The sequence below is a fragment of the Melospiza georgiana genome, chromosome 5, assembly GCF_028018845.1.
Source record: "Melospiza georgiana isolate bMelGeo1 chromosome 5, bMelGeo1.pri, whole genome shotgun sequence".
NCBI classification, from domain to species: Eukaryota; Metazoa; Chordata; class Aves; order Passeriformes; family Passerellidae; genus Melospiza; species Melospiza georgiana.
In genome coordinates, this window is record NC_080434.1 from 15,447,238 (window position 1) to 15,460,860 (window position 13,623).

Here is a 13,623-nt window from a genome sequence, read left to right on the forward strand (position 1 = left end):
TCTGTCCTTTAGCAGGAGGCCGCCGTGGCTCGCACACCCCGCTCGCTGCCGGGCCTGGCTCTCCGGCCACCCCCGCGCCGTACCCGGCGGAGCGCGGCTGCCCAGCGGCGGCAGCCAGGTACCTCCCCCCGCCGCCGCCTCCTCCGCCCCCTTTTGTGGCGGTGCCAGGCGGCCGCCGGGTTTCCTGCTGACGCCGGAGAGCCGCGGATGGGCAGGAAAGGCCGCCTCTCCTCCCGCCTCGCCCCGCCGGCAGCAGCGCGGAGCGGTCTCCGGGAGAAGCGCGGCGGAGAGGGCGCAGGTGCGGGGCGGGCCCGGCGGCCGCGAGGGCCGGGCGGCCGCGCCGAGGAGAGGGCACCGGTCATGGCAGCCCCCGCTTCTTGAATGCTGCCAGCCGCCCCTCCGCCGCCGATGGCCGAAGCCTGGAGGCTGGAGGAGGACGAGGAGGAGCTGCGGGAGCTCGGCAGGAGGCACCGGAGGGTCGCGCTGAGCTCGGCAGCAGGTGAGCGGCGAGGGCGCGGCGGGCCGCGGCGGCGCTTCCTTTGGGCTGGCCCTGGCCCGCTCCCCGCGCCTGGATTCCTGTCGGGGGCAGGGCGGCATTGGCGGTGCCGCCCCGAGGTGTGCCGGCCTCGGCGGCCTCGCCCCAGGGCAGCTGGGTTCAGCTCAGGTGCATCCGAGTCGCAGGCGTGTGCCCGCGGGCCGCCCCCAGAGCCTGCTCCGAGCTCAGCACAGTCATACAGTGGCTTAAGTTAGAAGGGGACCTAAAGAGCACCTGGCTCCAGCTCCCGTGCTGTGGGCAAGGACGCCTTCAACTAGACCAGGTTGCTCAGATTCCCATCCAACCTGTCCTTGAGCACGTCTAGCACTTCTCTGGGCAGCCTGTTCCACTGTTTCGCCACCCTGAAGCTAACATGGGCACGTGCTGACTAGCACAGACATGTCCAGGTGCACAGGGTGCTCCATCAGGAAATTAACTGCCCATTGTTTTCAAAGTACCAAGGTACAGGAACATCTAGAGAGCAAAGTTGTTGTTCATGTTTAGCCATTTCTGTGTAGGTTTGGACAGCAGGCCCCTGCAAAAAGGCAAGAACCACTGCATGTGAGAAGGAATGGCGCTGAGTGAGCAGATTGTCATTGTAGAGAGACCTGGACAACAACAAGCTTTTGTTTGAAATTATTTTAACTCAAGTGGACCCTGGCAGCAGCTGATATTATTTTATTTGGACATCATTGTTAATTTAGGGTCAACATGCATGTCACTGTCCTGTAGTCACTGAGGTGTGAATACAGCATTTCTTCTGTCAGTGTAAAACCCTTCCAGGATAAATGATTTTCATAAGGTCTGTTTCCAGGTAAAATCTCACCCATGCTATGTAGGCGAATTCCAAGTATTCTGATTTTTAGTAATTATGGTACAACCGTAACTATATAGCACCCTTTTTAATTCATGTGAGTTTGCATCCATTTGAACAAGAAATCGACTGTCCCTTTTGTAGTTGAGAAAAACACAGCAACATGAGGGATTCTAGAGGACAACTTTCAACAGGCAGGCCCTGTGGCCTTCAGTGGCTCAAATTATGTCAATACCTGTCTGTGCAGGATTAGCAGGACCCTATTGAAACCATTGTGGTTTGGCATGTCTGCAGGGTTTCGCCTTGTCTGGGGTAGAGTGCAGAAAGTCAGTGTTAGTTCCTCTATGGTTTCCTCCACAGCAAAGTGTTCGTGCTGCTGGTTATGATGTCTGTTTTCTAAAGGTGTTTCTTCTAGAAGTTTTTATTAATGGAAAACATAGAATTGGTTCTGCAGTTTCTATATCTATATAACCTTTGCCACCTTCTTGTGGAACAAAGCTTGTTCCCAGAATTTGTCTTTGGCACAACCAGTAATGCAAGGGTTTTTTTTCAATTTTTACTAGTATTTTTTCCGGATAGCCACCCCTTGAAATGGGGCCAGCACTGTTTGTTTACCTTCCTGGTGTAAAGTATGTGTGAATGAATAGCATTCTGCTTCAGCTGTCTCGCCTTCTTTCCATCTGTTTGCACATCTAGCTGGAAAACACCGCTGAGGCTCCCAGCGGAGTATTCTTAAGGCATCATTGAAGAATATCATCCAAAGTAGATGAGTTTGCTGCTCTTCCTTTACTTGACCTTCATTTACCTAATTTTATTTACAAACTTTTTGAAAATTAGTGGGGTTTTTTTGCATGTAATGTGCGGTTAAGCTGCCAAAATGGTAATACAAATAGGTGTTAAATAAGCCTGCAAGATATTTTGTTGTAGGGTTTTAAAAAAATGTAGTGGCATCTTAGCAGGCTGTCAATTTAAGTATTTCAGTCTGTTAAACTAGTTGTGAATGCAACAGCTTAAATCTCTGCTGTGTTCAGCCTGTGCATGGAAGTGCATAAGGGCAGTTCATCACCTTTGTCCTGCTGGTGCGAGGCATGTATGCTAAGTGGGAGCTGAAAGGTGAAAGTTCATAAGTACTTCTGACTTCCTGAACGCTCAGACTTGGTTAGCAGTGGTTTATTGGAGAGGCAGAGCACAGGAGGCTCTGCAATGAAGAAATCATATTTTCCCTTGAAGACAGTCACAGTTGTGCTGCACCATGTACTGTAGGATGAAGCCAGCTAGACTAAACTAACAGCTTGCTGCTGCTCTAGAGGTGTGATCTCCTTTGGGGATGTGCACTTCTGCTCTGTTGTGTGTCAGCTCTGCTTCCCGTCCAACCTGTTGGTGAGTGAAGTCACTGGAGTTGTGATTTGGTGGTAGCCTGGGCTGATGGACTGGGTGGCTGCCTCACCGAGAGCCCCTGTGCTTGCTAGAACCTGCACCAACCTGTTCTGGTGCATTGTCCATGCACAGGGATATTTTTCTAGTTCTCTTCAGTGGTTGTGAGTCTTCTGATTCAGCTCACTGTAATGGTGTAGGGTGAATGTTGAAGCTGGCACACGGGAAAGAGTGGGAACATGCAGCCAGAGGGAGGTAAGAGCCTATGCCAGTCAGGAGTTAGTTTGGCTTAGATTGCTGTGAAACTGCAGCCTGACAGCTGTTAGAGACCTGCTCATGGTTTGGTTTATGCGTTTTTTTAATTTGATTCACTGGAGGGTTGATTTGTTGTTTTGGTTTTTTTTTTTGTTTTTTTTTTTGTTTTTGCTGTGTTGGGTTGGGGGCTTTTTTGGTGGTTTAATGAGCTGAAGATGCTTGCTTAATCAGCAGAGTGCCAGAGCAGATCTTAGAGAATAGAAACTTGGAGGAATGAGATAGGCAGAACCATTTGTGTCCATGGGGTGGTTGTAGATAGCTCAGGTGATGTGTCTGATGTATCTACCACACTGCATGCCAGAGCATTATTTTCTCTGAATTCAAGGAAGTTTTTATTTGGCATGTTATGGAAAACCTCAGAGAAGATCTATTAAATAGAGTGATTTGAAAACTCTTCTAAAGAAACTATTTTCCCTTTGAGAAAGTGCTGATTGAATTATATATATATATATATATATATAATGTTTTTTCAGTTATAGTGAGGAGAACTACAACATATTCTCTAAAAATTGAGAACAATGAAAGTAGCTGCATAGGTTCATTAAGACTGAATCATCTGAACACCTGCTCTGGAAAAGGAAATCACTTTTGTTGGAAAGTTTTAAGGTTTTTAACTGCAATATAAATAATGTGATCGATTTCTACCTCCTTTGTTGCTTATTTCTGTCACATGCATTGTTGTTCTGGGAAGTTACAGAGACCACACGATATTTACGAGATTTTTTTTTTTTTGTTTAGAATGTTGTTTGTTTTCAATAAACAAACTAAATTTTTTAATAAATAAACTTTTCTGTAAAATAAATAAACATTAAAATTCCAAACAAACCAGAACAACCTCACTAAAATGCTATTTCTCCATAGACTTATAGGTTCTCTCCAGTCTAACTCTAAACCTTGATCTGGTGTGCTTTCCTATTTTCACTGCCTTTTTATTCTGTAACTACTGACTAACGTGGACTTGCAGGAAAGTTTATAGTGAAAGTAGCAAATTTTAGTTATGAATTACATTGGTTGATTATTTGTCCTTACTGTCACATTACAGCTGAGCATCACAATATTCCAATGTTATCTAAAGCACACAAGAAATTCTTAACACATTCAGTATCCGCATTATTTCACTTTGAATTCTGGCCAGTGTTCCCTGAGAAAGAATAGCCCGTTGTGGATGTGGCAGAAATCTCCTTACTTAAAAATAAAATGAAATTACCAAATATGGAAGCCAACAACGAAATTTATTTGAGTTGATAATGAAGACCTATGTGATTTTTACTTTAATGCGTGGTTAAAAGTACAGGTGGTCAAGGCTTTTGTTTAATTTACTATTACTCTGTTTTACTTATTGCAAATGCTTGTCTGTGGTTTGCTCTCATACAATGGCTGTAAATTTTGCACATAAGTTTAGCTGTGCTGATTGAAACATCTCTGAGTTGAGTTTTGTTGGGGTTTTTTCCCCTTCCCCTATTTCTGTTTCTCCATAGTAGTTCAGATGTTTCCTGGAACTTTTTCAACTCTACTGAGCAGTTTTAGATTATGGGTGAAATCATCTGGTTTTGGTTGGTTGATTGACTGAGTGCTTTGGGGTTTTTTATGCCAAAACAAGATCTAGTTCAGAGTTGGGTCAATTCATTACACTCCCACAATTCCCACATCAAACTGGCACTGACTTGTTTTCGAAGCTGAGAACAATGAGCTGTATCCAGTATAACAAATTAAGGTTGAATATTTCACTGCTCAACATGCTGAGAGGTTGTGGGGGTATGTTTCTGTAGTGTGTCTGACAAAGTTCAGTGAACACTACTTTGCAGGCATCATGGACTTTTTACAGGTAAATGAAGAATTTAATACAACAACGCTCAGCAGTTGTTCCCATGTTAATGCAAAACTACATATTTGGCCTTAAGAAGTAAAGAATAAGATGGTCTGAAATTGTTTGTTAAATTCTTGGGTCTGAGGCTGTTTTGGTGGTGATGTCCTTTAGGGTTCACTGGATCATAACAAGGACAGCTCAAGTCCTACCCAAGAGGTGCCAATGACCCTGGAGCTCGGAGAAAGAATGATTAGGAAAAGGGTAATTTGAAGACTTAGTTGGTTAACCGACTCTTTTATTTGAGAAGTGGAAGGATTGGCATCTTGCAGAAGGGAAGTCACTATTGTTCAGCTGAAACTGAATTTGTTGCATGCCTGCATGCCTGTGTCCTTCAGTGCTGATCTGGAAATTGTTCTGCTTGTCCATACCAAGTGTAACCATTTATCCTCTTTTATTAAGAGAAGAGAAAAGAGTCTCCATCAAGTAGATCATTTGTTTTAAATAAATTCATACATCTACCTATGATCTGCTAGTCTGCCCTTGTGTACACAGGAAGCCCTTAAAAAGAGGACTAAGAGGAGCATTTAGAATAGGGGAGTGGGTGCCACTGTTTTAATTATTTCTTTGTTTAGTCAGCTCACAAATTCTAGAAGTGGTGGAGGGGATGGGCAGCTGAACACTGCTTCCCTCTTTTCCCTGGGATTCAGTCTGTTTTGTTTTGATAGTCCCGATGCAGATTTAGGAGCTTCAGGTTTAATAGCTGCTTCAGGCACCACCACAGTAAAACACTTAAGATCCAAAGAGCACAAATAATGTAATTCTCCTGTAATAATCTCTGACTGATGTTGGTGTGTTGTATCTTGGAAGTATTAAGAAGATTATATGATTAAGCATTTTTCACAGCCCATTGAAATTTCTACTATATTTCATAGTTTCTGACTGTAGCTTGTTTGAAGTAAGTATAAATACTAACTAAAGCTTTTCTGGAAGTTAAATAATATAGCCTATACATGGAAATTCTCCAGCATATCTTGAGATTCAAGTTAGTGGCAAGAAAAAAACCCGCTTGCAGTTACTCAGCCCAGAGTATAAACTGAACCCCAAAGAATGTTGTGCCCTCTGAAGAAACAATGCTTCTAAAAATGAAGGCTGGTCTTACAAAAATAATTAAACTTCTGGTAGTCAGTGGGGGGTGATGTCTTAGCCAAGTAAACTGTAGAAGGACAAATAATAATAAGTATCATTATTAAGTGATTAAATGGACCTACTTTGTTCAGGTTAGAGCCTAAGCAAGGCACAGAAGTTTATAATTGCTTCAGGAGAGATGAGTTTGTAGCCAGAGAATAACCCACAGAACTGTGATTGCACAAAGACCTTGCTGTTACCTGTGTTGTAAGCAATCATTTCCTGTCAGGGCGACAAATGATAAGTCTGGGATGTTGCATAAAGAATGGGGATAGACAGTAAAGCATAAAATGAGTCATAACCTCATTGCAAGAAGCTTTTACCGAAGTGGTTGGTGTTTACAGATGAAAAAAAATGTAATATTTGTAAATAAATTTGTTAATATTTGCTTTTGAGACTATAGCCTTCGTTGTCCCAAAATGAGTTCCTTCACCCAGTGTGCAAGAGGCCAATCCACACACAGTTGAGGTGTTTGATTCATTTAGTTCAGCTCAAAAAGGGGTCCTACCTGGCAAATTCACAAAGCCAGTACACCAATTATCAAACCTTTTCATTATTTATGCATTTTGACAAGCAGAGGTATTAATGTGTATTGGCTATAATTTATACAGTTCCCTTATTAATTAGTATTTTATTCTTGTTAGGTAAATTACTTTCTTTATTCTTCTGCTACTCAGCCCACACGCTCACTCTTTTGAGTATGTGGGTTTCTTGAGTTGGTGGCTGTGAGTCAGTGGTTGTGGTCTTCCCCTGCCAGAGCTGCCTTTTACCTAGCACATAAGTTGGCTTTGTTTATTCCTCCTAATCTGGTTCCTGCTGGCCTTATCTTGGACATTCTGCCCAGTGTCCTTGCAGTCTATCAGTTCAGCATTCTGTTGTGATTCTGTTTCTCAAATTTTGTACTCTGAAGTTCTCTCTTGTTTTTTCTTTCTCTATAGCCGAAGTCACTGAGGCATGTCAAGCTGCAATTACTGAGATGTTAAATGTAATTTGTCTGTTTGGAAGCCATGCATCACCTTGATTTAAAATCTGGAAACAACAGGGTAGTGGTGTTTATGCTCTTCATTAAAAGTTAGTGTAGTTCTGTTTATTTTGTTTCAATAAGCATCTCACACAATATGTGCCATATGAAATTTTATTTTGATAGCACTAAAATAATTTGCCATGAACTTCTTTTCTTGATGCTTATTATCTATAGTGAAATGCAACGCTTTTGCATTCTTCAGTTTCTTTGCTTTGCTTACTTTGTGTTTGTTGATCATGGAAGTGTTGTCTGGAAGGGAGCTCTGGGGTCACCTAGTCCAGCTTCCTTCTTGAAGCAGGCCTGTTGCCAAGGCTTTGTCTAGCAGCGTCTTGAAAAGTCTCCTGAAAGAGAGAGATTTACAGCCTCTGCAGGCAACCTGTTTCAGTGCTTTCCTTTCAACCTGTTTCAGTGCTATCCTTCCAACCTGTTTCAGTGCTATCCTTCCAACCTGTTTCAGTGCTTCTTCCTAAAGGAAGAACTTTTGCTCACCTACAACCTGAGCCTCCCAAGCTACATTTGCGACCACTGCCCTATTCAATACTGTCCACTAACACCAGGAAGCGTTTGCATTTGTGATCTTTGTCGCTACCCTACAAGTAGTGGTGTGCTGTGGTTAAGTAGTTTCTTTGCCTTCTCTTTTCTAGGATAGTGGAGTTTGGCCCCTTCAGCCTTCGCATTGCACAGTCCTGCCTTGCTTATTCAGGTCCTCTGACTGTATAGAAAAAATGTAGTGGAAGTGTTGTTTTCATTGCTGACCAAGATTTTTTACTCTGCTCTTGAAAAACAGTATGCACAAAAGGCACTGAAGCATTCCAGCAGCATATTTGGGAACACAGTATATCATCTGTTGATCTGTGGTTTATGCTTGGCAAGCATCCTTCCCTTTAGTGAAGGATGAAAATAAGTTTTGTGGGAAAGCATAGATTTAGTGGTTCATGCCACGGACCAAGAAAAATTCCTGGTTTTCCCCTCAACGTTGTATAAATTTTGACAGACACAGGATCTTATGTATATCAATATTTTTAAATTGACCACTTGATGTTCTGCTGTTACACTAATTGCTTCAGGTGTTTTACATCTGTAGAGATTTGTATGGATTTCATGTGTTATTCTAAAAACATCAATTTGACATTCTGACTTAAGAATTTAGAATCTTCTGACAACATTTAATGGAATGCTAAATAAGATGCTTCAAAGATAAACCTAATTAGCTTAGAAACTCTTGCATATGTTACAAAGCAAATATGTTCTTGCTTTTCTGCTTTCTATGGCTGTATTTGGGTCCAGCATGAAAGGCTGGATGACAGCAAGGCTGAAAAGGTTCACACTGGAGTAGAAGCTGAATGCAACAAATTTTACTGTTCTTTTTTTTTTTTCCCTAAGCTTTTAAAGAGGTCATAGCATTTATTTTGTGTATATGTGTTGCAACCTCAGTCAGCTTGTTCAGGCTTTTGAAGAAAATATGATTGGATCAGAACATGCTAAAGATTTCAAATAAATGACATCATTACTCCTGTGGTTAATAGTGGGCACACTGTCAGACTTTCAGAGCTGTGCTAGTAGCTCGTGTGTTAGAGCACACAAACTGAAAAAAGAAATGTCTTCAGGAAAGTATGCAAGAAACACGTCCCAGGATTCAGGTTTTACTTCCAAGAGAAATTCCTTCCCCTTTGCAGTCAACTTCTTAGCAACTTCTGGGAGGCCTCATATGAAAGGCCTTGCTAAATTGCTGCCAATTGATTTATCTTTCACTAATTCCTTTTTTGAATCCACTTAGACTTTGTCTTCAAATCTTGCATGGTAGTAAGGAGCACAGTCATTCATTATATGAAATCAGTTACAGCCTTTTGCATACATGTTGGTATTTCTGCTGGATAATCACTGGGTTTTGAATTATAATGATAAATTTCTTTTCTGTATTCTGCTTTTCAATGTGGTCTTGATCGTGGTGATTTACTTCCTTAAAAGCTTAGGTAAATTTTCAAGCACTGTGTTTACTACAAAAGGGTTCTGGTCCATTCTCCTTCTAGACAGAATATTGTATGTATAAAAGAAGTTGTTTGATGTTTTCCTTCAGTTATAGCATTTAGATTCTGTTTATAAGAGATAAACTAAAGTTATAATTAATTTGTTTTCTCAAGGTGATAATTTTGTATTCATCATGAATTCCTTCCATTAAAAACTGAGTTCTCAATATCACAGATCTGTATATGAAAATTGATTCAGATTGTGCACATCTGTGCTAAATCATTTTAAAGAATTTTTGAGTGTGCAGCGAGTTGTGATCTTATTTGTTATTAAAATACTGTTCGTTCATCCTGTTGGAGAGATGGGACATAAATTTCTGGAAACAAGCTCAGCATTTCAATAACTTTCTCATATTAAATGACTCCATGGCTGTGCTGCATCCATTTTATAGCTGCACTTTAAGTTTAGGGTACAACTCTAATAGAAATGTGGGACTTAAGATCAAAGTAGAAGCTTCTTAAGAACTCTCTCTCCTTCTACCTGGTACTTGAAAAACTGCATTGTCAGGTGCCACAGTTCAACTGATGCCAAATGCTGAACGCTTTGTCATTTGTCTTAAGCTTGCCGTTCTTTGCAGCATCCAGTGAACTCCAAACTGGCATGATGAAATACGCCTGAGAATGGAGTTCCTGAGGCTGGGTACCTGCCATGTCCTGCCTGGACAGTTTACCACATCCATTGTTTAAGCAGGTCAAGTCCATGCTTGCATGAGCATCACTGGAGCATGGAACAAGTATCACTGAATGATAAGATGGGATAATGCTGCACACCTTATGTATTCAGCTCTCATCAGCCTAACTTCAGGAAAAAAATTAGTTTTTCTGTTCTAGTGTGTAAAGCTTGCTGCAGATGACCAATATAATCTCTGGGAAATACATGGGAGCAGCTGCCGTGACATTAGGGACATTTCATTTCTGTAATTGCTGTCCTCTAGCTTGATGTTTGTGGATCCATTATCAAGAACTATGTGAAGTGTGTCATTATGGTATTTTGGCACATAGCAGTGTAGAGGTACTTATTAGTATATTTACAGAGGCTGAATGCCTCTGATAGGATCTGTAGGCCTTTTTGGGGAGAGGTCTAGTAATACATGGGAGGGTAGTTACTTCCTCCAAAGTACCAAACAATTGGGACTGTCTCTGCCAGCATTACCGAGTGTTGAGAAAAGCTGTGTTTATCTGTGGTAAGCACAGGCTTCTTTGCTTTGAGGGCTTTCATATGCTTAATAACTTTGCCATCCTTTTTCTTGGTCAAAGCAGTTTTTGAAGCCTCTCATTGACTGTAGGTGAAACTGCTTTGTGTTACCATGAGTAGCACCTGAATGGATGAAATTTGCATTTAGAGGACTGAGAACAAAATGCAGTAGCCTCATGTTGAGGGTAGAAATGGGCAAAGAATTACTTTTCTAACAGCTGCACAAGGTGACATCTTGGTGCCAGGAATCCAGCTGTACATAGTGACTGCTGGTCAGGATGTTCTTCCAGGACCAAAGGGCACATCTATGCAGATTTCCATGCACACGTTAGGCCAGTAATGAAGGACTCTGAGGTACCTTAAAGGGGTTTTGGTAGATGTTTAACACCTTGGAGTAGATGTGGATAAATTCAGTGCACACCTCAGTAAAATGTCTTCAGAATGCCAGGTGATTCACTTCTTTAAAAACTGGATGCCGATCACTACATTATTAAATAATATGCCTTAAAACATTACTTGCTTTAATAACAGCAAAGTGCTGGGCTTCCTGTTCTGTGGAATAGTGGCAGAGAGTTGCACAACTTTTAGGCATGTGCTCAAAGCTAATGGAGGAGGGTTATCTCGGGGTATAACAATTTATTCATATATGCCACCATCATTAAATAAATCCATTTTTTGCACTTTCACATTAATCCCTTTTATGATGTGTCTAGGTCTTGTAGTCTTTGTTTGATGATAAAGAGTCGTTTTTGGGAATAATCCATTTTATGGTACTTCAGAAGTATCCTATGCACGTGAGAAGCAATTGTTACATTCATTTTCCTAGATTTTTTTTTATTTTTGTGTTGGGCAGCATTACCAATGTCACTGGAGAGAAAATATGTTGTTAATAGGCTTATGTCGAATGCACTTCCCTAGAAAATTAGTACTTGTAAAAAAATCAGTGATATTTAAGACTGTTCTCGTTAGGTGGACTGGGTAAACAGCCTGGGGATTCTTTAGTCATAAATAGTGACAAAGGAACATAAAATACTCCAAGAATAAACTACTGAGTATTTCAGTGGTATCTTAAGAGAAAGAAATACTTTCCTTTGCCTGGTACTTTTCTTCTATTTTTAGAGCTACTGCATTTTTTTTTTTTTTTTTTGTGGTTAAGTATATTACAATCCTTTATTTTCATACAATATTTTCTTTCTCTCTGTGTCATTTCATCTCCATAGTCTCCAGATTCCTCCCACAGTGCAGACCTCTGCACTTACTTGCACTCACTGTCATGTCTGATATCTAAATTGAAAGCAATGTCACCTTTATTCTGTCAGGGGCTTCACAGGATGAAATAGTCAAGAAAGAAATTTTCTTGTTTGTTTTAAAGCCGAATTCATTTCCTCATATACAGAAGGGGAAATATCTTGTGAATTGCTATTCAGCACTTTATTGTGAATCCATGTCTTGCCCACATTGAATATGACTTGGCTGCCAAGTGCTTAATCCATAAGAGTACACTGGGGACTTTTGTTGTTGAGGTTCGCCACCTCAGCAGTATGTTGTGACAGGTGAATGTACCTACACAGAGGTGTTCAAAACTGGGGGCACTTTTGGTGCTGGATGTTCTGGTTCTCAAGTAAGGCAGACGCCTGAGGAAGAGAACAATGGAATAAATTTGGATCTTGCATATTATGTATGAATGCTTATCAGATAATCTGTTAAATACAATGTCAGAAGGACAAGTTTATTCACACATCTAACTATTGCATTTTTTGTATGTTTATCAGCACCCTTTGACAGGCAGACATAGGTAGGACCAAGTGAGCTCTGTGGTCTAGCTGAGGAATATGCAGGAAGAACAAGGCAGTACAGTGCTCTTATAAAAAGATAAAAGATAATTTGCTTTTAATGGCAATGCTAGCAACATCAGAGAATTATTTTTCAGAAATGTGGATTTAACATTTTAGAAATGCCTAGAGAGAAACGTATTTTGTGGTTATAAGTCTTCTGTTCATCAAAATGTTGAGTCAATTAATACTTTCCTTAGGAAAGTATAAAAAAATAAGTAGTAGGGCTCATCTAGAGTAGCTCCCACTGTGATACTGGTGGTATCCTGATACCTGTGTCTAGTTATACTTGAAGTTCATAATCTAAGAATTACATTGCACTGATCAGCTGGGATGTTTTTTATGAAGATGTGGGGATTTGTACTTCCAGGAGTTGCTAATTTTTTGAAAAAAGAGCTTTAGAAGCAGCTGTGTCCAAATTTTCCTTTTTAAACAACTGTGGTAGAAGGCAAAAGTGTGGTAACATATGTATGTAGTGGGTGTATTTGATTGCTTATATACTTTGTTTATCGTTTATGGCTTAAGAACAAGCCCAGTTCCCAGTGCTGAGTTTAGTCTAGATTCTTACAGCACAAACATTTTAGAGAAATGGTGATAACTTATACAGTCTGTTTCCTTTCTCTTTTGTTTTCTGCATCTGCCCCCTCTTTTGCTGGCACATATGCTCACACTGATGCACGCACCCTTTTGCTGTTGCAGTGCAGGAGAAATGTAGGAGCAAGAATGAGGGGGTGGAACTTCAGGGTCACAAAAACTGATCAACAGCAAATGTAGCATTGGCAAATGTGGCCTCTGCTGTCCAGTAAAATCCTTTTTCACTTATATGTTGTGCACTTAAAAGTGCACTAAAGGCTTTAAACATGATTATAGTTTATTTTTAACATTTTAGCAAGGTAAAGATACTATAACTTAAAGTCTTGGGAAAATTACACACTTTATGGTGGTCAGTAGGTTTCAAAATTAAATACTTGACTGCTGAGGTTCATTGTATTCTCAGCTGTGTGTTGGGGTCCACCCCCAGCCATCTATCAGTTGTGTTTAAGAGTGGGGGGAAAAAAGCATTACTCCAAGTATAAAAAACTGCAGGAATGCTTTGTGCTTACAGACTCAGTTACTGTTTAGCACTAAAACTGACAGACTACTATAATTTAATTGTGGGGGATGTTATAATATTGTTTTCTTCCTGGCAGTGTACTGCTCTGGAAGTCAACAGCATACTGTAGAATTTGAAGTAAGTATAAAAACTGTCTACCTTTACACTTAAAAACTCTGATCATGTCCTGATTTTGTAGCCTTTTGCAGTAAAGGGAAAGCTATACATAAAGTAAATTTTTAAAGTTCCTTCCAAGCCTCTCATTAATCTCTGCTTGAGCCTTCTGTCTTTTAACCAACTGATAAGGGACTCTGCTGCTAAAATATTAAAATATTAAACAAATGTTCAGTTTTATGAGTTTTGCTGTATGACTATTCCTAACAAAATTGACCAAAATTTATAGTAGATTCTACACAGTGGAA

At 40.7% G+C, this 13,623-nt stretch overlaps 1 protein-coding gene across 2 annotated transcripts in view; it reads left to right on the forward strand.

Moving 5' to 3' along the window:
- The first annotated feature begins 318 nt into the window (after positions 1–318).
- The window catches only part of SH3D19 (SH3 domain containing 19), an 81,729-nt gene continuing 68,424 nt past the window's right edge, over positions 319–13,623 (forward strand). For both annotated transcript variants that reach the window (XM_058023842.1, XM_058023843.1), the window contains exon 1: positions 319–499. In XM_058023842.1, the coding sequence (XP_057879825.1) occupies positions 382–499 (118 nt within the window). In that variant the 5' untranslated portion in view covers positions 319–381. The remainder of the gene's footprint in view (positions 500–13,623) is intronic.